Genomic DNA, 26,493 nt, shown 5'->3' with positions numbered 1-26,493 from the left:
ACTGTTAATGTGGGCAATTTTGACAACATTGCTGGATTAGTAAACCCTAAATACTTGCGCTTCACTTAAATTATTCACTAATTGTGCAATTAATTAAACATATTTTGCTTTGCATGTGTGTTTTATGCTGTCATTGTTTATAATTGCTCAGTTTGTGCTCTGTCATGGTTGATTTATTAATTGAATATATATGCATTGTTTACTTGTTGTGTCTGTAGATAAATATGGATGGTGAGGAGACAGTTGACATTAAGCTTAGGTTATTTGGAGGGTTTGTTGAAAAGCACAGAAGGGGGAGGCCATATTTGGTATATGAAGGTGGGTTTGTTTACTAGAAGAATAGTGTGCCAGTTAGTTTTGTAAGGAGTGTGAGCTACTTGAGGTACCTGTGTAGTGAGGGCTTTAGAGACATAGGTTGGGAGGTTCCTCAGATCTACAGTTTGTGGTATAAGGAGGCAGGGAAGACTTGGGTAAATGGGAAGAGGAGGATTGAGAATGATGATGATATTAGGGGCTTCTTAGAGTCCAAACATAATGAGGGGCATGTGGAGCTGTTTCAATGCGTGGGGGTGGAAGAGTGGGACAGGTATCACCCACCTGCTGTAATTCTTGACAACCCATCCACATCCAACCCATCTGGACCCAATTCACACCCATCCCATTCTAATCCAACTGACCCAAGTGTAAATGGTAATGGATCTGGATCACAGCAACCCAATTCAAACCCTTCTCAGTCCATACCATCCCAAACATACCAGCTGTCTAATGTTGAATCTAACCTTGCTGTAACTAAGGCCCCAAATACAAAAAAAAAAACCCTTGTTACTAGGAGAAGCCCAAGGAAAGCAAAACCTATTGAGAGTGAGCCCCCCACAGCTGTCATTAGTCCAAGTACAGATTACATAAAGCAACTTCCTGCTTCACAACCTAGAACAAAGTTACAGCCTAGGAAAGCCATTGAATCTGTCTGTAGGAGAAGCCCCAGGTTTCACAAAGATTCTGGAAAGGGGGAGGGTGAGAGTGCTACCAGGGTATTGGAAGAGAAAGTTAGTGGTGTGCAAGATAAGGGCAAGGGAGTACTTTGTGAGGTGAATGAACAGGGTGAAGTGAAAGGGAAGAGGAAGTCTGTGAGAAAGTGTACCAAGAGGTTGTTCAAAGATGATGATTCTGGATCAGAATCTGGATCATCTTCAACAGATCTGAGTGATTTGGATGTTGACTGGAAGGCTGGTGAGGAAGATTTGGAAGTGACTGATGAAGAGGAGGAGCAGTGGCATGTTCAAACAAAAAGGGGTTTATTAGGTGAGGTGGAGAATAGTCTACAGCTTGTCACAGGCAGCCATACTCACAGAAAGCTTGCTGAGTACACAGAAAAGCAGGTACATCAACTGGGAAAGGACATTGGGTGTTCTGATCTTCAGGTACAGGCTGAGGGAAGTGACTCAGATGAACTTAGGAGTCTTCATGGGTCAGATGAAGAAGAGGACACAAGTCCATGGTTCAGAGAAGACACTGACTTCAAGAAGCCAGTTGTGCTGTTAGATAGGCAGAAGTTTAGCAATAGTGGGGTGTTAAGGAGAGCACTGAGAACTCATGCTATAGAGAATAGGTATGAATTCTATTACTTGCACAATGGTGGTCAGAGAATCACTATTTTCTGCAGAAAGAGATGTAACTGTGTGTGGAACTCTAAGAGGAGCAACTTGCCTCAATGTACATGTGGTGAGGGAGTGAAAAAGTGTGATTTTAAGGTGTCTGCAAGGAGAATTTACAAGAGTAGTGCTTGGAAAATCAAGGAGCTGAGGTTAAACCATAGGTGCATGAGATCAAGGATGAATGCATGTATTTCTGCTGAATACTTGGCAGAGAAGTATGTTGAGGAGTGGAGGAGCAATCCAAGTTGGAAAATCAAGACATTCAGAGCTAGGGTTCTTAGTGATTTAGGAATACATATTGGGTATTCACTGGCTTGGCTAGCAAGAGCCAGAGCAAAGTTCATGATATATGGCTCTGCAGCAGAGCAATATGCAAGGGTTTGGGATTATGGGAAAGCTGTGCTCAAGTATAATCCTGAGAGTGCTGTATATGTTGTGGTTGAGAGAGTAGACAGACCAGAACCTCCTCTTTTCATGAGGATGTATGTCTGTTTGGCTGCATTGAAAAAAGGTTTCAACAAGGGATGTAGGCCTCTCATTGGGTTAGATGGGTGTCACTTGAAAGGTGCCTACCCTGGTCAAATACTAGTGGCTGTTGGGAAAGATGGGAACAACCAGATTTTCCCATTTGCATGGGCTACAGTTGAGGTGGAGAACAAGGACACCTTGTGCTGGTTCATTCAGTGCCTGCAAACTGACATAGGTGATTGCAATGAAGGACTGGGGTTCACCTTTATGAGTGACAGACAAAAGGTATACCCTCCTATAACTGCACTTTTTTTTTTTAACTTTGCATAGTTGTGTAGTAGTTAACTAGTATTACTAACAAATTTTATTTTTTTTTTAGGGTCTTCTGGAAGCCTTTGAACAATTAGTCCCAAATGCTGAAAAAAGATTCTGTGTCAGGCATATTTGGGCTAATTTCAAGCTCCAATTCACTGGCTCCACTTTCAAGGAGTTATTTTGGAATGCAGCAAGGGCAACCACTTTGGTAAGTCAATATGTTTTTGCTTCTTTTTAATGTGTATGTTCTGTGAGTGTCCAAAAAAATAGTGCATGTGGTGTATTGTATTGTTTGACTATGATATAGTTGTATTTGGTAAGTCAATGTGTTGAAATTCCTTTCTCTTCAAAATCCAAGTGTATGCATAGGTGTCTACTCATATTTCCCTTTTTTTTTTGGATTTAGTTTGACTTTGAGGTTGCAATGGAGTCAATCAAGTTCTTATCTGAAGAAGCATATGAGTATTTAGCAAGCATCTCTCCATCACACTGGTCAAGACATGCCTTTTCTGATTGGTGCAAGTCTAACATGCTGCTCAACAATTTATGTGAAACTTTCAATGCTGTCATCAAGGATGCAAGAGACAAGCCCATCCTCACTCAAATGGAGTGGTTGAGATGTTATATGATGAAGAGAAACTGTGAAAAGTGGGAGGCAGTTCAAAAATTGGAAGGGAAAAACATGCCATATGTGAGCAAGGTGTTTGGGAGAATAGAAAGGGCTGCTAGGTATTGCAATGTGCAGTTATCCAGAGGGGACAGCTATGAAGTTGAATTGAATGGTGATAAGGTGGTTGTGGACTTAAAGATGAAGACATGCTCCTGTTATCACTGGCAGTTGACTGGCATACCTTGTGTGCATGCTTATGCTTGCATACTTGACAAAAGGGTGGACCCAGATGACTATGTGGATGCTTACTACAGTAGGGCAACCTACATGCTTGCATATCAAGATGCCATCCAGCCTATGCCAGGCCCAAAGCACTGGGAGAAGATTAACATGAGACAACCACTTCCACCAGCTGTGAGAGTGATGCTTGGGAGGCCTAAATCCAAGAAGAGAAAGCTTGAGAAGGGAGAAGGGACATCAGCCAGCAACAAGCCACAACAGAAGGGCCCTAAATTCCAAAAAAGGTGCAGAAACTGTGGAACACTTGGTCATTATGCCAAGAGTTGTAAATCTGCACCTAACACTGAGGCCCCAACAGTCACTGACCCTGTCCTGTCATCTCAGTCTGCTGTGTCCTCTAAGCCTGTCCTAAACACACCTTGGCTGAATGAACAAAGGAGAAAGAAAGCTGACAGAGCAGCTGCTAATGTAATAACAGTGTCACCTTTTATTGTTTCTGATTTTTTTTTCCTGTAATAAATACCAATGTTGGAGTTAAATTGTTTCAACTAACTCAGATTGTGGTGTTCTGTTACTTTTTTCAGAGTGGACCTACTGTTGGGCCAAACAGTATTGGAAACAAAACATTTCCACAAGAGCAACAGAAACAACAGCAGATGCAGCAGAAGCAGAAGCAGCAGAACAAGCAGCAGAAGGAGGTTCTGCAGTCACAGCAAGCTCAAACCTCACAGCCATTCAGTTGCAGCCAAAACACTCAAGCTTCAGCTACCACAACAAGGTCAAAGGCTAAGGGAAAGAACATAGCCCTTTGAATTTACAGTTTATGTGTCTTCTGTAAACTCTTGGAATTTTTTTTTTTTTTTTTAAGATGTTGAATTATGAATGACAATGTTTGTGACTTATGGTTGGTTATGCTACAAATTTAAGCTTGTAATCCTTTTGGAACAGTTATTTCAGCAGTTAACTTTGCAATGGTTAAAAACTTGTTTATTCATAAACTACTTTTTTCTTTTCCATTGATAATGTCCACTATTTTAGAAGTGGAGAGTTTACACATTCAAAATGTCCACTATTTTACAGCAGACAATACTACTTCAATTACACTTGGTTACTTGATAAAAAAACAAGGACACACTTTTCCCATACTAACATAGACCCTACACTAACCTAAGCTTTCTTCACCACAACTAACAGCCCTAGCATGAAGAAAACAATGCAAAATACAACACCTACAGCTACAAATCCAGAGCAGTTCCTATTCTGCAGCCCTTCTTCAGAGTACCTCTTCCTGTCACCCTTCAAAGCTCTGCACTTCACCTTCAGGTTGTCAATCTCACTTAGGAGGCACCTCCTCTGTCCAGTAAGATCATCCACTTCTGCTTTTAGTGAGCTAATCTCACCCTTCATTAGTTTTTTGTCAAGTATCAATTGGTTGATCACATCCCTTTGCCAATCAGTCCCATCCTCTTCATCCAACCAACAAAAACTCTTGCAGCCCCTTGTTTCAGTATTGGGATCATAGAATTTGCAACTCAGAAACTTCCTGCCTGGATTCTCTCTAGTCCATGAGGTTAGCTTTGCCATGGGTACACCACAATCACATTTCTTGTATTTTGAGGGTGAACACCTAACCAAAGACATGATTCGCTGCAATAACACATAATTAATGAATCATTACCACATTACACACTTTAATTGCCCAGCAACAATTTCAATTTCATGGTTTTCAAACCAAACGGAAAAAACCCCCAAATTATTACACTCAAGAACCCTAATTTTTTTTCCACATAAATTACTTCAAATTACAGCCTCCTCAAATCAATTACACCAAATTAAACATTACTATTTACTACTAAATCTACTAATTAATCAAATCATTGAACAAAAGTCACCTAAATTGCTCGATTAAACCAACAACTAACCTTTTCGTGATGCGCAATTCCCAGAAAATGCCACCCAGATACACCAATTGTGCAAAGCCAATGAATTCGCCCTTCCGTGTTTGGTTGATTTTTGGTTTCAATTGTTTCAATTGCTGATTTAATTTCCTCCAATTGATATCACAAAGAATTGATGAAGCCAAAGCTTGAGCAATCGTATTTAAATTGGGGGCAATTAACAAGTATCCGTTCGAGTGGACCCCACTTGACAGAAACAGTAACGGCCTAAGACAGGTGGTAGTTATTTTCGAAGTTAGTCAGTTTCAGTGGTAGTAACATAAAATAAAATTTTTAAGGGGTAGCAAATATGAAATACACTGCTTTGGCTGGTAGCAAATGTGAAATTTTCCTTTTTTTAATATAAGTAAAAAAAAAAAAAAAAAAAAAAAAAAAAAAAAAAAAAAAAAAAAAACCTATTTTTGGATTGAAAACTTGAAATTATACTATACTTAATGATTTTTTTTTATATGAATATACTTAATGCAAATATAATTATTGATTATATTAATACGTTGTAGCATAAATTAAATCAACATATTTCTAAGTAATTTTACGATTATGTTTTGGAAATTCCTAGAAAATGATTAAAAGCAAAGGGTGTACAAAGCACTTTATTTCCTACCCTTTTGGTTGAGATTTTAATAAAGGCTCTTTATTATAATTAAGACTCTTCCGTCCCACTATAATGTTTTACAATTGCTTAAAAGTCATCCTTGTAGGAGAAATTGCTCAACTTATTGTAATTACAAATAAATGTTTATTAATGTGTATGTATCAAATCATATTTAAAGTAAGGCTAATTTGGAAGAAATATTCATTGTTTAATTTAACTTAATTTGTATTGTATTAGATATGAAAAGTATTACATTAATTTGGGATGTTCAATATAGAAATCTACTCTTTGAAAGTAGGATGGATTGATAGAGTGGATAATTTTCAATTGTATAAATTCAATGCAAAGCAAATTGTAAACATTTTTTTATTTAGATCACCTACATATTCTATAAGTTGTTTCCTTTTACAAAAATAAATTGTATAAAGAATTTGAAAATGACACTTGTTTGTAACATAATTAAAGTGGAGATATTTGCAAGTCTCAATTCTACCATACAAACGATACAATAGACAATAGGCACTATCTCATAAGTGATTACATTGTCTTTCACTGTGATTTTGATGGGCTTATAAATGGGATAATTTTCTAATTGATCCATGGTACTCATAATAATGATAAAATTAGAAATGTTAAAAGAACATTAAAGTAGGATTCATTTGAAATTTTAATGCAACTTGTATTATCTGTGTGTGAATAAAAGAAAATTGTTAAGATTCGTGTTTATATCCCTACAAGAACTTTTGTTTTATCATTTTTCTTATTGATAAAATATACTCGTAGGTAGTACGAGTATTTAATACATCATGAAGTTCCAAATACACAAAGTGCAATGTTTTAATATATACAAATCAAAATTTTAAAGTCAATATTCTTTTTATAATTGATTCTATGCTTTTTCTCCCATGAAATTCTTATGCTATCTATAATTTGGAATCAAACCTTTTAAAAAGTTAAAATACTATTATTATTATTAGTTGTCTTTTACTAATTTTGCGTGCCCACATGGTAATGTGTTCAAGTGTAAAAAAAATTAGATTTCATTTAATTATCATTATAATCTACTCCCTCCGTTTCAATTTGTTAGTCCCATATACTATTTTGGGCATTTCAAAAATATCTATCCATATTGAATGTATTCCACTTTTAATTTAGTTTTTATTTCCTATTTTATATATATTAAATTCTGATTGTTAGATTAATTGACTGTGAATTAATGACATGACTCTAAGTAAAGAAATTACTCCATTGATTTATGCAATTATGGCTAATGCTTTCCTAAAAAAATCAAAATAAATAAGGCAAAACTATTTATGAATTGTTTTCTACTTTATGTTATATTCCAAATATTCTCCTTTTCTTATTTTATGTGATTGATTTCATATGGGACTATCATATTGAAACGGAGGGAGTATTAAAATTCTAAATAGGATAAAGAAAAAAATGACAAAAATCAAAATATTGAGTATGTTCTTAATTAAGTCACCTACTTCTAAAAAAAAAAAAAGTCACCTATATACTTCATATTATAAAAAGTCTAGGATGATGCTACAATAAAAATGTGACATACTACCTCCGTTTCATATTATCTGCAACGATTTGACATAAAGTAGAGAGGAAAAATGTCTAATCGTTCAGATAATATAAAACAGAGGTAGTATTTTTAAAATAGTACTCCCTCCGTTTTTTTATTTGCATCATTTCGGATTGCACAAAGTTTTAGGAGAGTAAATATAATATTTTGAGTGAGTGAATAAATTATTATAATAAAAGTAAGATGGGAACTATGAAAGAGAGAGTATGTGAGAGAGGATAGATATTTTTATTTATTTTAGTGGGGACCATTGAAGAGAGAGAAGTGATAAAATAAGTTGAGTGAGGTTTAAAGTAAGAGAGAGAAATGATACTCCCTCCGTACCCAAATGATAGTCCCTTTATGGGCAAATTTTAGTCCCAAAATGTTCATCACATTTACTTTTTCCAACAACCATTAATGTTAATTTTTTACCAAAATTCCCTCCAATTTGCAACAATATTTGTGCAAATTTAACTTTCCCATGTACTTTTGTTACTTTCTCTTTCTATTTTTTTGCATACACAATGTCATTTACTTTTACAATATACTTTTATTATTCTTATTTGTGTTTATTAATTCCCGTGAAAAATGCTCGTAAGGGACTATCAATAGGGAACGGAAGGAGTAAAATATAGTATAAAGTTATCAAATATAGAAGTGATGCATTTATAAAAAAATTCCCAAAAAGGAAAATAATACAAATAAAAAATACGGAGGGAGTAATAATCCATTGAAGATTAAACTATACAGCATGAAATATAATATACGGCGGCACATAATAGGAGTAGATGTAATCCACAATAATTTGTAAAAAAAATATTGTGAAGAAAAAAGAAAAAAAAAAAAAAAAAAAAAAAGATGTAGTTGTAGAATAGTAGATGCAAGATGTCGTGTCCACTAAAATATATAGTCGGGTGGGGCAAAGAAGGCACTTGAGTCGTTGTCTACCTTTTGGGCGTGAAAATGAAACACAAACACAAACACCTCCTTTCAAAGAAAAAAGCCATCAAATCAAATCATGAATTTGTAAAGACTAAAAGTTTCATTGCATGCTGATAAGGGTGGCAACCCTTGGGTCCGCTTTCCACCACCCATCTTTCCCACTCAATGTTTTTCGGGTAATTTTCATCTTTCGCTTTCCCCCGTTTTCGTAAACTACCATTTCGTATGCTTTCTCCGATTTTATTTACTTGCAACACAATGACGTAGCCTTGTAACACGCGTTTTGAGATTGAGATTATTTAATGTAAATTAACAAATTATTCAATATAATTTTTACACATACATCATACCTAACTCTACTCTGATCTAATCCTCATGATAAAATTATTTTGATATTAATCGTTCATTTACCTTCGCTGGTGCCTAAAAAGATTGGGGAGAATTCAAGCTAATCTATGAGATTAACATGAAAAATGAATCTCCTATTACAATATATTGTTTTACTTTTATTTTTTTAAATAATATAAGTGAAATAGTAAAGTGGCACGAAAATAAATGCATAAAGTTGTGAGAGGAGATTAACTTGGAATGTTAATCTCGAAGATTAACTGGGGCTCCCTCGATTGGGGTAAGTAAAAAGAAATAATGTAAGTATTATACATTCGGGTGCTCCATACATATAAATTATAATTCATCGTTGAGTAAGATATATATATGTACTCGTGTGTATGATATATACTCCCTCCGTTTTTAAATACTTGTTCCGTTTTCCCATGCGCGAAGTTTTAGGAGAAATCGGAAAACAGAATAAAATATAGAGGTAGTGGGGTAGATAGTAAAATAAAAAAAATTGTAACAAGCAAAAGTAGTGGGGAAAATTGGAGGATAAAGGTTATGAAATTAATTAAATATGATTTATGGTGGATCCATTAGGTGAGGAAAATTAATTAAATATTATAAAATCTTTCTAAATAAAAAAATGGAGCAAGTATTTAAAAACGGCCAAAAAAAAAAGTGAAGCAAGTATTTAAAAAACGGATGGAGTATTTATGTATACTCCAACAATTGAGTGAACGATTATTTTAATTCAGTGATATTTAATAAAGTCAATTATTTTATCAGTTGTTTGACCAAAAAGTTGTTTGATTTCTCCTTGTATTTTTTGGATGAAAATTCAGCTTTCCAGCTACATCTAGAAGCTAACCAAAAAGTTAATTTTTTTATTTTATTTTATTTTATTTTTTTTGGATTTGGAGACGGGGAAGCTAACCAAAAAGTTAGAATAAAAGCCATGTTTTAGACTTACCAACGTATATTATTAAGGCCGGGGTGTTACTTACGGGGAAAAAAAAAATAATTGAAGGGTGTATGGAGTATATAAATTATATGTATTGTTACATACACGTAGTATATAAGTATATTCATATGAATAAATTTGTAATTAACTAACTATATTTTTTCTTTGAGAATCAAGGTTAGCCTACTTGGTTGGAGGCTCTCCTTCCACCCCTGTGAGAGGGGTTTGATTCTCATCCCAAGAAAGTAGAATCCCTAATTTTCCCACTACTTGCAAGGGAATTTTCCTTACCTACAAAAAAAAAAAGGAAAACTAACTATACAAGTATAGAGTACACAAATGACAAAATTGTATTTTGTCATATAAAACTTGTATTTTGCAAATTGCAGTCATTTTAAAAAAAAATTGCAAATTGCAACCAAAAAATGTTATAAATTGTAAATTGCAGCCTAATTCATTTGCGTGTCTAAAAATGTTCGTTTAAGGGATCGAATTGAGCTCGGAATTGACAAAAAAAACAACGCAAGTGTCTCGTTTTGCATAATAAAAATGTATTGATTTATAGGCAATATTTTTTTTTTTTGTAAAAACGAGGCAATTACATTAATTTTTTTGCCAATTTCGAGCTCAATTTGGACTCTTAAGAACTAAAATGGCTGCTAAAATCTTAACCAAACATTTTTCGACATGCAAATCGATGAAAAAATTGAATTAGGATGCAATTTACAATTTACAACAACTTTGGGGCTGTAATTTGCAATTTTTTAAAAAAAATGGTTATAATTTGCAAAATACAAGTTTTAAATGGCTGTAATTTGCAAGTTTTTCTTAACTGCCCTTGTTCAAGTACACATCTAGCCATGGAAGTATGAAAAGCTTCAAAAAGATAAGTAATCGTCACTTCATCAGGTTTCCGGTGTACAATTGCTTAGCTAAGCCATAAAAATGGAGTTGGTTATCAAGATAAATAAATTATAAAAGAAAATGAACTGTTTCAACAAAAGTTTGTGAAAATGAACTGTTTGAAGACTTAGAATTTAGAATACATATCGTCTAACCAAAATAATTCTTGACAACAAAATGTGGTTTCGATTTTCTACTATTTATCCCAAGTTATGGGCCCAGTTATATGATCTTTCGGTCTTTCATTACTGCAAAATATTGAGTTGGTCTTTGGATTAATAATTTTTCTAATAATCATGGTTTCGTGGGGATTAAAAGACTGACAATGACAGATTAACGTATTACGTATGTATTTGATTGCTTTCCAATGTCCAAAGTTGATTAATTAGCACACGTATTGTACAAGTTGGTGTGTTCTTATTTATCTTTTATCTCGGATCTAAAATAAATCACGAATCATTTGAAAAAAGTTTAAACAAACTATTTGACATTAATAATTTTGATGAACTTGTGGTAAACATTCTCTTACTTTGGACTATTATTAACTAATTTAAAAAGCATATGACGTTAAATAACATTCTCATATTTTGGACTATAACTAGTAATTAAAAGGCGCTTGATTTGACATGATTTTTATCATTTAAGTATACCCTTGGAGATAGGGAACCAAGCTTAGGAAATATTTTATCTGGTTCATGTTGATCTACAATGAGTCAATGAAGTGTCTTTACATGCATATCTGATCTTTCTACAAGTTTAATGCAAACGGTCTACATGGGAAAATTTTAGATTTTTTATTCTGATTTACTACGATATTAAGCGGGCTGATCCGTTGTGTGCTTGTGTTCACACTAAAAGTCAAAATTATTTCTATGCATCGCGTACACTCATACAGTTTATCAACGTGCATCTCATATCGTGCTAGATTTAATAGTATATACTTCGTAAGCAAAGACCAAGTTACGTTAGTCTAAGTTCGAATCAAACTGTTCCGATTAGCTGTGTACTCGAATCATCTTTACTCTTTTCATACCCTCTTTGTGTATTAGTACTATGTTAGTACAAATTGAGCATTTAGTTTGTGTGGCAATTAGGAAAACAATAGGACAAGAACCTTAAAAGAGATTTTTTAAAATTTGTACGGTTTTTTTTTTTTTTTTTTTTTTTTTTTTTTTTTTTTTTTGACAACAGCAAAAGCAAAACAAAAACTAAGTAATGAAAGAGGAACCTGATGCCCTGCAGTCATTAGCCACCAAATGGGCCTGTTGAACCTGTTCCCTGCTTACCTTCCAGACTACGCATGAGTCGAATTTGTTAGCCTCTTCCTGTATATCCCGGATTGTCCACAGGGATTCAATGTCTGGTTTCTGCCTCTTCCCCAGAAAATTGACTAGAATCATGGAATCTGTGAAAATCACTATTCTTTGCCAGTTTTTAGCTGAGGCCCATCTGATTGCCAGCAGGCAAGCCATGGCTTCTACCTGGAAAGCATTGGCCACTCTACAGTGGTAGCCTCCCCCTTCCCGGAAATTCCCAGAGTCATTCAACACTACCCAGCCCATTCCAGCATTACCAGTACTCTTCTGCCATGAACCATCTATCAAAACTATAATCCCCTGCGAGCAAACCCCATTTGCCTGTAGTTGAAATAATTCTTTACCTAAAGAAGCATAGTCGAACCCCGGGGGTCTGGTACCCCCTTCATTTGCTGTTAAGTTACTCGGCCTGTTCCTTAAAGCCTGTAACTCTTCCTTTGCTATTAAAATTACAGATATTTGTAAATTTTTACGTATTAATAGTAAAAATTGTAAATTTTAGATATTAAAATTATACAAATTAAGACGAATCTAACAAGATCCCACATGACTATATTTTTACTTATTATGTATAAATCGTCAAAGTTAGTCAAAGTGAAACACATAATTATGTAAAAGTCAAATTGTTACAACTATAGAAAAATGGAGAAAGTACTTATAATTTGTAATTGTGAGGGAAAATATTGGCGGACCTGTATATTCTTGTCTTACACTATTACAGTCCCATTGGGTTTTTTTTTTTTTGGTGTGTAAATTTTTGGTTCTTCTAATCCCAAAGACATTTTTTTTTTTTTACATACATCCCAGAGATGATACGTTTGTTCTATTTTTAAAAAGATTGTTCTATTATTCGCTCTATTTTACCTGTATTATAAAAGTTGTGTTGAGTTATGTTGAGTTTTATTCGACTAATATGTACTCGTAAGAGAAAATATGTGAATACAATAAGAAAATTAGACATATTTTACAGATGATAAGAGATAGTAATTTAATGTAATCAGAAATACAATATGACAATAATTAATAAGAAAAATATTAATATTTTTAAAGATCTTGCTAACGAACGTCCTCGTTACGTTGGATAAGCATTTAAATCTTATTTAAAGTGGTATTAATTTGGGAAAGCATGACAAAATCACGCGTCGATCAGTCTAATTAATGTTAATTTTAATTTAATCTTTCTACTTTTAACTAGTTTATCTAACGCCCCCGGGGCGTTAGTTAGCATTTGCCTATTTTTAATACTATTGAATAACTAGAGCCTTTCCATATGTGATATGTAGGGATGTTAATAAGGCGGGGCGGATGTTGATCTTCCCATCCCATCCCCACCTAACATTTTCATCCCCATCCCTATCCCCCCAGTAGGTCCAAAATTCATCCCCATTTTCATCCCGACAAGTACAACTCCAAAATCATCTCTGCCCCACCCATCCACCCCCACCTAATCCCCACCAAAGACCCACCTAATCCCCACCCAAGACCCACCTAATCTCCGCCTCTCAAATACACAATCCAACATAATTAATACGGATTACAATAATAATAATAATAATAATAATAATAATAATAATAATAATAATAATAATAATAATAATAATAATAATAATAAACATTCTTAATATTACACACGTTTTTGTTTATAAAATAAGTGTAGTACAAAGTATTATAATTAATGTTTTAATTCATGTAATTATTTTATAAAATAGTATAAACGCATATAATTTTGTTTCTAAAAAAATATAGATGTAGGTATAAGGTGGGGATGGGGCGGGTACGAAGTAGGGTGGCTGTGGCGAGACGGGGATGGGGCAGGTACAACTTAAAATCCACCCCTGTCCCATCACTCATGGCGGGTATGGTTTTTATTCCCATCCCCGCTCCACCACTCGCCAAACCAAGACCCATCCCTGCCCCATTGAGACGGGTTTCCTACTTGACCCGCCCAACTGACATCCCTAGTGATATGTCTTGTGTATTAGTGGGATAACCAGGTATAATACAAATCTTGATCTCGCTATGTTGGTGCCGTCAAGTAACGTTTGTGCATACTAATATGTAAAATTATCCATTATCACATTTACCCATGTTATCTAAACATAAATATTAGTGTCGAGAAAATAGCATAATAACTACTCCCTTCCTTTTAAAATAATTGCTCCATTTTTCTATACGCACAGTTTTAGGAGAAATTGAAGAAAGTACTCTGTAGTAAAATAGTGGAAAAATAAAAAATTATAAAAAAAAGTAAAAGTGGTGGAGAGAATTGGAGGAGTGAAAATATGAAATTAATAAAATATGATTTATATTGTAAAACTTTCCAAATAAGAAAATAAAGCAAATATTTAAAAACGTCTGAAAATAAAAAGTGGAGCAAATATTTAAAAATGTAGGGAGTTGTAAAACTATTTAGTATATGAGAATATAAATGTAATTTTCTTTGCCCTAGTGATGTGAGGGTCAGGGGGTCAAATATTTTTATCAGATGTCAGGGATCAAATAATACGTGTGAGAATAACAATTATTTATCAATATTAACTTATATAATTCAGATTTTTTTGTTCTTTTTATTTAAATAATAAGTTTTGTAATTCTAGTAAAACAAAAGAAACACTATGTATACATATAATAGTGTATGTTATGTTAATAATACGAGTAATTAATAATGCATAAAATACATCCCCGATACTAGACAGAGAAAGTGAGCGCGTGGGGTACACAATCACATCAAGGGGTAGTGTCTTAAATCATAATCAAGCATAAAGCCGTAAGCAGTAGTATAGAAAGATTACAAGATCTTTAGAGCAGTAACAAAGGTCCACTCTAATCTACAATAATAGTCCAAGAGGAAGACAAATTTCACGCGCCATCAATCTGCGTCATCAACAGTTAAAAGGGATTGAGATTGAGATAGTTTTTGTCGAACCCACTATCTAAGGCTTTAAGTGGTGAGGGGTGTACCTGTCTTTTGATAGTGCCTTTTGAGTGAACCTCACTTTCTATAAAAAGTGGCTCCCTTTTTATATTTATAATAAAAATCCGCACGTTTAGGAGTTCTTAGGGCCTGTTTTCATAAGATTAATTTCAGTTCGTTCATTTTAATTTAGATCTAATAAGTTTAGTTTATTTTACTTTAATTTATGTCTAATGATATTGCTAATGATTTAAAGTCAAATTTCATACTTTTAAGCTTATATTACAACAAAGATAATAATAATAATAATAATAATAATAATAATAATAATAATAATAATAATAATAATAATGACTATTATACGGTTATACCATATTTCGCTTAATGACTATTATAGCATATTTCATTATTTGACGAGGTAGGAGTAAAAAATAGGATCAAGTTAGTTTTTAAATAAGACCGGGCCAACTCTTTGTTTTTTATTTATTTTTATTTTTATTATTTTATTTTTTTCATTTTGAGAATTTTTTAAAAAGTGTTTTGTGTTCTTTTGTTATTTTAATATTTTATTTTTTAATTATATAGTATATATTTTTAAAATGTTTTGGGGTTCCATGTTTTTAATACAGAGTTCATAAATATTTTAATATGTATATTTGTATACACACACACATATATATATATATATAATAATAAATAATTAAAGATCATTTATCCGTAGTTAAAAATCACTAATTAATAAGTTCAGTTCAGTTCTGCTCTAATAAATTCAGTTCAACTCATTTCAGTCAATGAGAACAGGCCTTTGTTTGTTTGCTCCATTTGACTTTTTATGGGTTTCAAAATAAGTTTTAAACTAGGTAAGATCCCGTGCCATGCATGGTGATCTATAGTTATAAACTAAATTAGCCCCGTTAATGCATAACATAAAAAATTTCTTTGAAATAAATATATTTTATATATGTACCTCATATGAGAAAAAAATATAGAAACATAATCATTAATTGCAATGGTATTTAGATCTAAATAATTTTGAAGATATAAAAATTTAACCAAATTATACAATACGGAGTACTCTTAAACCGGGAGTAATTATATTTGGAAGCCAGATAGTTTTTTTTTTTATAAAATCCATAATAATGTAAAAAAAAATAGAAAATAACATAATATAATAATTGTCTTCAAAAAAAAAAAAAAAAAACTCCGTATCTATAATTTAATAATTTAAGGTAAAATTTAAGAAGGTTTCAAAAAATAAGTAAAAATAAAAATAAGAATATGATGTCAGCAATTGATTTAGGAGGGAAATTTTTTTACCACACTTTGACATATGTACAATTTAAATAGGGGATGATGTCAGCGGTTGTTATTTTAGTTATATTTATAGACGTTTGGATTATATTATGATAGGTTTTTATTTTTTTAATTTTTGATTATACTTTGTCTGTTATGGTCTTCAATACACATCTTTGAATGCAAATAGGTTCAATCAATTAATTATGTTAAAAAAAAAGGAGGTATGAATAATTAATCTCACAAAATATTATTTTAATCTTGAAAATTTGTATTTTAGGGCATGTTCACATTTACTGAACTAATTGGAGCTGAATTGAACTGAGCTAAAATGAATATTTTATGAGAGAAGAAAATTGGGAGCTGAATTGAATTGAACTGAAATTAAACTAAAGTGAACAAGCCCTTAATAGTCAAAGCTTATAAAATTTGACCATAAATGTCAAAAGGTAACAAATAAAAAGTAAAAAAAAAACAAAGTGAGTGTATATTTTCAATTTAGTTCATAGAAATATTATAAAAAATACGACATTTGGAAACTGTATAATAAACAATCTAATAACAAGATCTTACATGTCTATCTATTACTCCGAATTTTTTATTTTATAAATTAGTGATAGTTTATGGTCAAAGTTATTAATATTTGGTTCATAATTGTGTAATTGCAAACCAAATAAAAATGGAGAAAGTTTAGGTTTTTTTTATTTTAAATTTTCTTATTTTATATTCCTTTTTAGTCCACTTTTTCTTGGGTCATCAAAAGAAAAAACAGTTTCCCCCCCATATAATTTGCTCTTTTGTTGGCAGACCAAGGGAAGAATAGACCAATCTTTGCCTTTGCTTTTTTGGGGTTACTATAAGAGGGTACTAAACTATTATTTACTTGTCTAGCCTTTCTATTTTGAGGATTTAAGAATGAACTGTAGACTCTAATTATAGCCAGCTCCTGATTTTTTTTAGTGGGATTTAATTGGAACAATACTAGTAGTCTAGTAGCCATACTTTAGGGTTTATGCCTTTCTTTAAGTGCGTCCTTGAGCTATATTTATATAGAAAAAAAAAAAAAGTGCGTTTATTGCTAAATAAAAGGCATGAAAGTTAAGTGATGTGCCACAATTTAATTGAATTAGCTAGTGCATATTTTTATGCCACAAATTTTGTTTATATTAGGAGTTGCGTCAATTTAATTCAAAATTTTGGTAAAAAAAAAAAAAAAATCAATATTTTGGTTAAATCAAGTAAGTTGTTAGTTGTCGAGTATTTTTTATTTAACGAATGTTAGTATTAATTAATTGTAATGAAATTTTTTAATGCATGTTGGTGAATACATATCAAAATCTTACAGTAGTACTTAACACGACATCTATCTATGTGTGGACGTGTGAGAATAACAATTATTTATCGAGATTAAGTGAATAAAATAACGTTGATTTGCAAATATATATATATATATATATATGTATATTTTTAGCCCAATTATGCCTTTACAAAAACTTAAGACCATATTGATCTCGATTTAACCTGACTCGGGCTTGGATACATTATATCTATTTACCCATAACATAATCTGACTCAACACATGAGGCCAAATTGCAGCTAATGTTTTTTGTTTATACGTGACCGTCCAACTCCACTTTCAACCATCTATACATCTTTCTTTGATGATATTATTCTACTTTTGAATATGTTCAATTATTGCGACATACATTTTTTTTTTTTTCTCAAGGTGAAATCAATAGGGATTAACCACATAATTTAAATGGATGACTACTTTGAAGGTGAGAAGATAAGATGTCGATGGAAAATAATGGGGTATCAAATTAAATGTGACCTTTGAGGAGGTCCAAGCACCTTTAGAATGATAGCGTGACATCTTGCCATTTGCCAATCTTTGATTCATATTCCTTGTGCAAACATATATTCAACCTTCCACTAACTTCATGAAAATCGTTTTATTACCCTATTTATTTATATTAAATGCCAAGTCCCATCATTTTCAAAACAAAACACTAACTACGAAGTATTTATTTCCCTGTGCATAAAGATTAAAGATTAATACTACCTCCGTTTTTTTAGTTGATATCGTTTGAATTTTACACTAACAAAGTATATTTTGACTAGCATTTGTGATTTATAGCTCCTACAAAATATAGTTAAGTGAGATCTTGTTTAAATTGTCTCAAGATATATTTTATTAATATCCACTTTTTAAAATTAGAGATATTAATCATTAAAATAGTGCGTTGGCAAGCGTGAAAAGAGAAAGATGTCAACTAAATAAAAACGGATAAAGTAAAAGAAAAGTTTACAGTCTAATCTAGGTCATAATTTTATGCCCGGGTTTATGATAAATTGACATAAACTAATTTGTATTGAGTGTAAAATTATCTAAACTTGTCTAAAAAATAAAAATCACCTTTTTTTTTTTAAAAAAAAAAATCTTTAATGTTGCTCTAATTATAATAAATTTACATTGCTGCTAGAAAAATAGGAGTATGGCTTTACTGTATTCTTTATAAAACTTACTTCTATCTTTTAAAATCACCTCTTAATATCCATAAAAAATTACTCCTAAACACATTAAAAGAGTATCCGATCCTGAAACTGGATAAAGGTTACTCTAAAGCTAGGTGCCCAATAAAACTACTATACAGTATCCAAAAGATTTTATTCTTGTCTGTTTGTTGTTTTTGTAAATAGTTTTAGTTTTTTTTTTTTTTTTTTTTTTTTTTTTTTTTTTTTTTTTTTTTTTTTCGTGTATTCGTTAGCTAGGTATCTAGAAACCTCTTGAATTCCTTGATGTAAGGTTTGTTAGATGCTTATACATCCTTATCATATCTTGGTTTACTTTTAAGGCTCTACAATCACACATGACACATGAAGCAAAAACAAATCTTAAGGTGGATTTTCTTAAGCATATCTCTAAGATAAGGTAACAGGAAAAAAAAAAAAAATTTCTCATTTTCAACTTGAAAGCTTTAGTTCACACAACTTACAATAAGCTTAAAGATTTAATTAAGCACTATAATTTCAATTTGAATGAACAACTATATATGAATTCCTCTCATTATATACTTATTTATGGTCCTTTTCCCACTCCACTAAGTCAGCAAAGTTATCCTTAGTATCTCCACTTATACACACAACTTTGTACCAAAAATGGTTGCTTTTCTTGCAATGGCATTGACATATCATAGGCATTAGCATATTGCATATATATGGCTTCTTTTTTAGGAGTACTTTAACAAATTGCCTTATTATTTTTTGATCAATAGTTCTTATCAAAGACTCAATCGGTACGGCACTACGGCCCAATCATGGCTTGCTTTCTAGCTGTCAAGGAAAGTATGAAATTGAGTTTAAGATATGCTAGCCTCATATTATTTTCACTTATTTTTCTAATTTTAAAATAACTATGATAAATTGAATTCATGAAAAATCGAAGGTTAAATTAAGAAAAGTAAGTCTATATTTATGAGTAGCACAAAGTCCTTACTACAATTGGGATTAGGGATCAAATATAGATTATGTAATCCAATGTAAGAAAACATTTTCATTGTTGCACATCTTTCAAACTTATACAACATTATATTTTTTTTTTAAGGAGTATTTTTTTCTTCTTTTCTTCATAGGAAAAAGTTATACGATATTCAATCTTATGTCCTTCGTATATATCACCTCAAATCCAATCAACTAAATTAATTAACATCCATAATAATATAGTCTTATTAAGAGTGGGGGATAACTCAAGTGGTTAGAATTCCACTCTCGATTTCAGGTGATAATGAAATCAATTCTTATCACTCGCCCTTGTAGCTCTCTTAACACACAAAAAATAATAATAATTACAGTCTTATACTTGTACTCCGTAATAAATTAGCAAAGATAGTGACATATACAAGTAATTTGTACTTTTGTTTTGTCAAAAAATTTGTACTTTTGTAGATTAGAAAAAACAAAAGTTTTGGGCTGAACTTATCTCTTCAAGAAACACGATTGGGCCAGCCTACAACAAACCCAAAATACGAGTAAACCATTTTGCAAAAATTGCACTCTTAAACCCTACACAAAAAACCTTCGTTACATTATCCGCCATTTTTATTAGCTCAATAAAACGTCGACGTTTTTACTTACTTCTTTCACATGGTGTTCTTCAGTTACACATAGATCGAAGAAAAAAAAGAGGAGAGAGAATTCAATTACTAGGTAAGTTACTTCTAAATCTCCATTTCTATCATTAGATTTTTATCAAATTGATTTTTTTTGGGGGTTTCTTGAGGAAATGTGGGAAATGTTATTTTGATTGATTAAACCCTAAAAAGCAAAGATTATAGCTTTAGAATTTATGGGTTTTGCTCATTTCTCATTTTAATTTAATATTTTCAGGAGCCAGAAATGAGGCTTTTTCGGGTAGCAATGCGATCTGTAAGTGATGGATTCTATCATCATCACTTTAATCGGTCTATGACTGTCAGGACCCTTTCCACCGATTTTAATTCTGGTAATTTTTATTTATTAAATTAAATTTTCTTGTTTATTTATTTGGGTATTTCATTTATACTTTAATTCCCAATTCATTTTTGCTGAAAAATTTATTGCTGTAACTTGTAAGCCTATAAATTGTTGTTGGAAAGTTGGAATTTAGGTGGTATTGTGGAGGATTGATATGAAATCATAGTTTTTTATGACTTTAAATCATAATAGTTTGACATGGATTGAAGGAGAAGCTAATCAGTGAGATAGGATCTGTAAATGTTGGAATTCGATGTCGTTGAGGACATGGCATTGGATTTATGCTGGATAATTAGTATAGTAGATAGTACATTTTAGTTATAAGGTCATTCTGCTGGGTTTTATAGAATGTGGAAGTTGCAGCTTGAAATCACGCGAATTATAATTACCCTTGGTTGTTTGTGGAATCGTTGTAGCATGTTAATATTAGTTGTGTTTGTTTTCTTATGAAGTTGTGAGTTGCAAATTAATGTTTGAGAGGCCTTGTATCCCATGGTGTAATGTGTTTGGATTATCCTGATTTCCGATAGGTCAAGGCAATGGTGAGAACAAGGATGCCAATACATCCGAGTCCACTGATGACTTTGAGAGCCGCATATTTGGTGGGATCTCTGAGGGTACTTCCAATGCTTTCTTCCGGAAGCTTGACAGAGTTGAGAAGGCTCGGTTTGGACTGGGGACGAATTCTGGTTTTGGTGGACTAGACCAGTTTGGAGCCGATGATAGTTTCACATCATTGATGGATGGGATGGAAGGGAGACTGAAGGAGGCAGCTAAATATTTTGAATTCAATCCGGATGAGATTAGCCAAGAAGATTATACATTTAGAACAGACATGAATTTCAAGTCTGGTATGACATATAACCCTGAGGTATGTAGATGAAAACATGAGACATTTGACATGCATATATTGCAATTATTGGTGCTTCCTTCGCAGTTAGAGTTTCATGCAACTTAGCTCATATCTTTCCTAGATTTTGTTCTTGCATCAGTGTTGAAACTTTGAACCTATTTTGGATAAAGCACATAAAACTTTGCTGAAAAGGACGGTTTGACACTTGACTGATACCCAAATTTCTTCCTATTTCGAGTTTGACTGCCTGATCGATGTATTTTTTTTGTGCTATTTGATTTGCACATGCTGAATTCAAATCCTCGGATCGATGTAGTGTTGGTTTTGTGCTATTTGATTCGCATATGCTGAATTCAAATCCTCGAATATTTATCTGTTATATTCTTCAATGTAGGATCTCGATCTTAGGAAACCAGGAGTTTGGAAGCCTAGTAAACGAGCTGAGTTCCAAGTAACTACAGAGGAGGTTCTCAAGAAAGCAGATTTTCGGGTAAGCATGTGACGGCCTTCAGTATACTTAAGTTTGTTTCATTTAAAGGAATCAGTATTTTTTTTTGCTGGTTGAACTTTTCTCTTCAAACCTTGAATTGAACTGGTGGTAGATGTCAATGTCTCAGCAACATATGTGATTAAATTGTGCAGAATGTACGATTCCTTGCCAACTTTTTGACTGAAGCTGGAATACTTAACAAGAGGAGCAAGGTAATGTTTCATCTCAATTTTGACAAGTTTTTTTCCCCTGGAATGTGAATTTTGAACTCTAGTACTTTATCTATCATGAAGACTGGAATTAGTGCTAAAGCCCAAAGGAAAGTTGCAAGGGAGATCAAGACAGCCCGAGCATTTGGATTGTTGCCTTTCACAACGATGGGGACAAAACAATATGTATTTGGGAGAACAATGGAGGATCTCGATGCAGATTTTCAGTTGGACGAGTATAGTATTCCACCTGAAGATATCGTTCAGGATACTGCTGCATGATTCGCCAGTGATAACAGTTAAATTTCATCGTATCCTGAGTATAAGTCAGCACATGATCCCAGTTCAGCAGTGGCGTGTAATTTTGTGCATTCAGGCAAGCTAGTGAAATTCTATGATCGTAATGATGCATCATTACTTATTTTCACTTAAATTTCTCCATTATGAATTCCATGGATGGTTACTTGTTCTTCTAGCTCTTTTTGTAGAATATTATTCTCCCTGTTTGATAATGAAGATGAATGCAAACTGTCATTACATTCCCTTGCTATACAAATTCAATGAACAATATACCATTATTATCTTCTTCCTCCTTTGCCCCCATTTGCCACGATCTTTATTTTGCTTTTCTTGGTGTTATTCTCTATATCTATAGAACAATGCTTTCATGTTTCAGTTATCTATAGAACAATGCTTTCATGTTGCTGTTAGTTTCCTAGATTCATAAGAAGTTATGTGTTTATTGCTTTTTTGTAAGAGCAAAGATAATCGAAGAAGACAATTTCTTTGTGTTAAGCAAATCGATTTCTGCCATGTGGTCGTTATTAATATTTAGTGACTACATGCTCTCCCTCACAATTGTCCCCTGTATTTCAGGGGACCAGGCGTAGGTGGAATTGAGTAAGCATTCAAAAAGCATTTAGTTGCAATTAATTTGTGATGGAGGGAATATATAGATGAGGTTTGGCAAATCTGTCTGGGCGTGGGTTGTTGCTTCCGAATATCGGAGTTTACTAGTCAGGTTCTATTGCTTTGACCTGGTTAGAGGGAAAATTTAATAGCTGCCTCTGAGTATGTGATGTTTCCAAATTAGCTTGTTTTTTCTTTACATAAGATAACTATTAAATTAAGCCCTGATCTGCGCACGACATGGTATTCTAACAATGGCAGTTATATTAAGATACTATTTCAGTATAAAAAATTCAAGATGATAATAATTTTAAAAGAATTCGTGCAGGCCACTTAAGACTCTCCTCCCTCAAACATCCAGTTAATTATCATATTATGTCCAGCTACCTGTTAATTTTTGGTCAATTCTATTGTTAAATCGAAATTTACATCTAAAATCTTTAGTCCAACTTGATTCTGCAAACTCCCATCAATGTTAGGATACAAGAAAAAAAATAAAACAAAATGAAATGAAAATTAACCTTTAGCTGTCTTGTATTCTTCTATCAGATTTGAGATTTTATTCTTCACCTTTCTTGTTAATTTTTGAAATGGGTCTGCATTCATCCCTTTCGTTTTCTGTATTACTTGTCCGATCATTCTTCTTCTACTTGCTTCCATGCCTACAATCTATTTTTCCTTGAAACTCTTTCCATGAAGAAGAAAGCCATCTATTTTTCTCTTGTCAGAAGATGTCTATTGCTTCCTGTTCTCGTAACTCTCTTTTTCCTTCTCACTTGCACCATAGTCAGGGGCCTTGGCTCCTCCTCCACCATTGCTGCCATACATGGTTTTAGCACCGTTTGTGGCATACTTGTGGGGGAAATCGCAGGGGATCCAATGTTTTCAGCAGGGTAGAGTGTTTTCTGCCCTGCCAAACATCTCCTACGAAGCCATATCTGGTGGGCGTGATTTCTTCTGTGCCCTCAGTTCTGGTGGTTCTAATCTCTTTTGCTGGGACACGGGATTTTCCAATTCCAGTATCATTGGCAAGATTGTTTACCATAATACCCTTTCCCCGCTGACTGATCTAGCAGTTGGGGATGATCAAGTTTGTGCAGTGCAGGCAAGAACAGGCATCATCCAATGTTGGGAAAGAGAAGGAAGACTCCGTCTCCTCTCCCCAGCTTTGCCTCCCGTGGGAGAAACTGATTTCCTTTCCATAACGTCAGGTGATGGGTTTTCATGTGGAATAGTGAGAGATGAGAGGAATGTCTTGTGTTGGGGTGAAAATGGGATAGGGGACTTTATTGAGAGAGAGTTTGGTAGTCTATCAATGTTGAGTTTAGTTGCTGGGAAATCTCATGTTTGTGGGATTGCTTATTCTGGTTTATTAATTTGTAAAGGACTTAATGATTCAGGCCAACTTGATGCCCCTTCAGAAAAACCTTTCCACTTTTCGGAGCTTGCTCTTAGTGGGACTTACTCCTGTGCCTTGCAAAGGAACAATGGCTCGGTCATCTGCTGGGGCAATGGAGGAAATACATCAGTAATCACCGACCAGAAGATTCAGAAGCTCTCGTTTGAGTCAATCATTTCTGGTTTAGATTACACCTGTGGTCTGAGATCTGACAATTTTACTGTGAACTGCTGGGGTCCTGGCTGGTCTGGTAAGCTTGATACTTTGCTTACTCTGCCAAGTATGATTCCTGGTAAATGTGTCAGAGAATCTTGTCAACTTTGTGGTGTGTATCCGGGTTCAGAGGCACTCTGTAGTGGTGATACAGTTATTTGCAGATCATGCGTAATTGAGCTTCCACTTCCATTAAGTTCGAGAATAAATGTAGAGGTAGGAAATGTTTCTCAGCCTGTACCATCACCAGTTGCAATTTCACCATCATATCCAGTTTCGTCGTCACCATCGAAAAAGGAAAAACATCGGCCTCTCTGGGCATACGAGATATTCGGGTTTGTTGGTATCATTTCTGGAATATTTGCCTTTGCTTACTTCATTTACCTTAAAAGATTAGGTTGCTCTAAAGATAGGAAGGATCGGGATGCTGTGAAGGATAAAGAGCTTAATTCTATTGGGAGTAGCAATGCTGCTGATTCAGCTTTTGTAGCAAGTAATGCTTCCAGTGCACCTCAGTCAAGATCATCATCGATCACACAGCTCAGTTCTATGGCCTTGGGGCGTACCAGGAGCTGGGATAGTTCGTCAAAGCACGTGGAGAAGGCAGAGGTGTTCACCCTAAGTGAGCTTGCTGCTGCTACAAAAAATTTCTCCTTGGAGAATAAGATTGGGAGAGGGAGTTTTGGGACTGTGTATAAAGGAAAACTCTCTAGTGCTGGTTGTGAAGTGGCCATTAAGAGGGAAGAAATCTGCGCGAGAAGCAAGAGAGGATATGCTTTTGAATCAGAACTGATGCTCTTAACTAGGGTTCACCACAAGCATTTGGTGGGTCTAGTCGGGTTTTGTGAAGAGCAAAATGAGAGGTTACTGGTTTACAAATATATGAGTAATGGAGCACTGCATGATCATTTGCATAGCTACAGCGCTCAGAAAAGTAGCAGCCCCTTGAATTCCTGGAGGATGAGAATCAAGATTGCTTTAGATGCTGCAAGAGGGATTGAGTACCTTCATAACTATGCAGTCCCACCCATTATTCATCGGGATATTAAGAGTTCAAACATCCTTCTTGATGCAAATTGGGTTGGCAGAGTATCCGACTTTGGCTTGTCATTGAAGGGTCCTGAGAATGAGGAAGGGAGTATGTCAATTAAGCCAGTTGGGACTGTTGGGTATATCGATCCTGAGTACTATGTTTTAAAGGTTTTGACAACTAAGAGTGATGTTTATGGATTTGGGGTGGTTTTGTTGGAACTGTTGACGGGAAAGAAGGCCGTATTCAAGGAGGGTGAAAAAAGTGGGCCCACTGGTGTGGTGGAGTATGCAGGTCCCTTCATTGTGGCTGGGGAAGTCTGGAAGGTGTTGGATAAACGGGTGGAAATGCCAGTAATGAACGAGTCTGAGGCCGTTGAGCTTCTGGCATACACTGCGATGATGTGCGTAAATCTAGAGGGGAAAGAGAGGCCAACAATGTCTGATGTAGTTTCCAACTTGGAGAGGGCCTTAACACTTTGTAAAGGCAGCTCTGGTACCTTCTCTCCCAACTTTTATTCTTTCAGTGAAATAATAGGCTAAGCAGCTAATATTGCCTGCATTTTTTTTTCTTTCCTGTCTAATTTCTAGTACCTTTTGCTTTGTTTTCATTATATTTGCTATTTGATTTAGTGCTGTCCCTTCTTAGCTACTGAATTAGTGTAAATGAAGAATTTTAGTGGAGTTTAATTATTGAAGGGAACCTTGCTTGAGTGGAGTGTGATTGTATATCTAAGCTTGATGCATATTTAAGACTGGATTCCAGTACTTTTGAACTTTATGAATCAGAACTTCAT

The 26,493-nt window shown here is 33.8% G+C and overlaps 1 protein-coding gene and 1 pseudogene across 1 annotated transcript; both read left to right on the top strand.

The window, feature by feature from the left end:
- Window positions 1-20,149: 20,149 nt before the first annotated feature.
- LOC145570092 (uncharacterized) lies at window positions 20,150-22,732 on the top strand. Its single transcript, XM_081629085.1, has 6 exons — window positions 20,150-20,288; window positions 20,469-20,583; window positions 21,125-21,465; window positions 21,842-21,937; window positions 22,090-22,149; window positions 22,231-22,732. Exons 2-6 carry the CDS (start codon window positions 20,478-20,480, stop codon window positions 22,426-22,428), a joined length of 801 nt encoding a protein of 266 aa, XP_081485211.1. The 5' UTR covers window positions 20,150-20,288; window positions 20,469-20,477; the 3' UTR covers window positions 22,429-22,732.
- Window positions 22,733-23,748: 1,016 nt separating this feature from the next.
- Window positions 23,749-26,298, top strand: LOC145570694 (putative serine/threonine-protein kinase-like protein CCR3 pseudogene; annotated as a pseudogene).
- The last annotated feature ends 195 nt before the right edge of the window (window positions 26,299-26,493 follow it).

This window comes from Chenopodium album, chromosome 12 (assembly GCF_948465745.1).
Source record: "Chenopodium album chromosome 12, dcCheAlbu1.1, whole genome shotgun sequence".
Classification (NCBI taxonomy): domain Eukaryota; kingdom Viridiplantae; phylum Streptophyta; class Magnoliopsida; order Caryophyllales; family Amaranthaceae; genus Chenopodium; species Chenopodium album.
The sequence above is the reverse complement of the archived record's forward strand: the minus strand, read 5'-3'. Positions and strand labels throughout refer to the sequence as shown.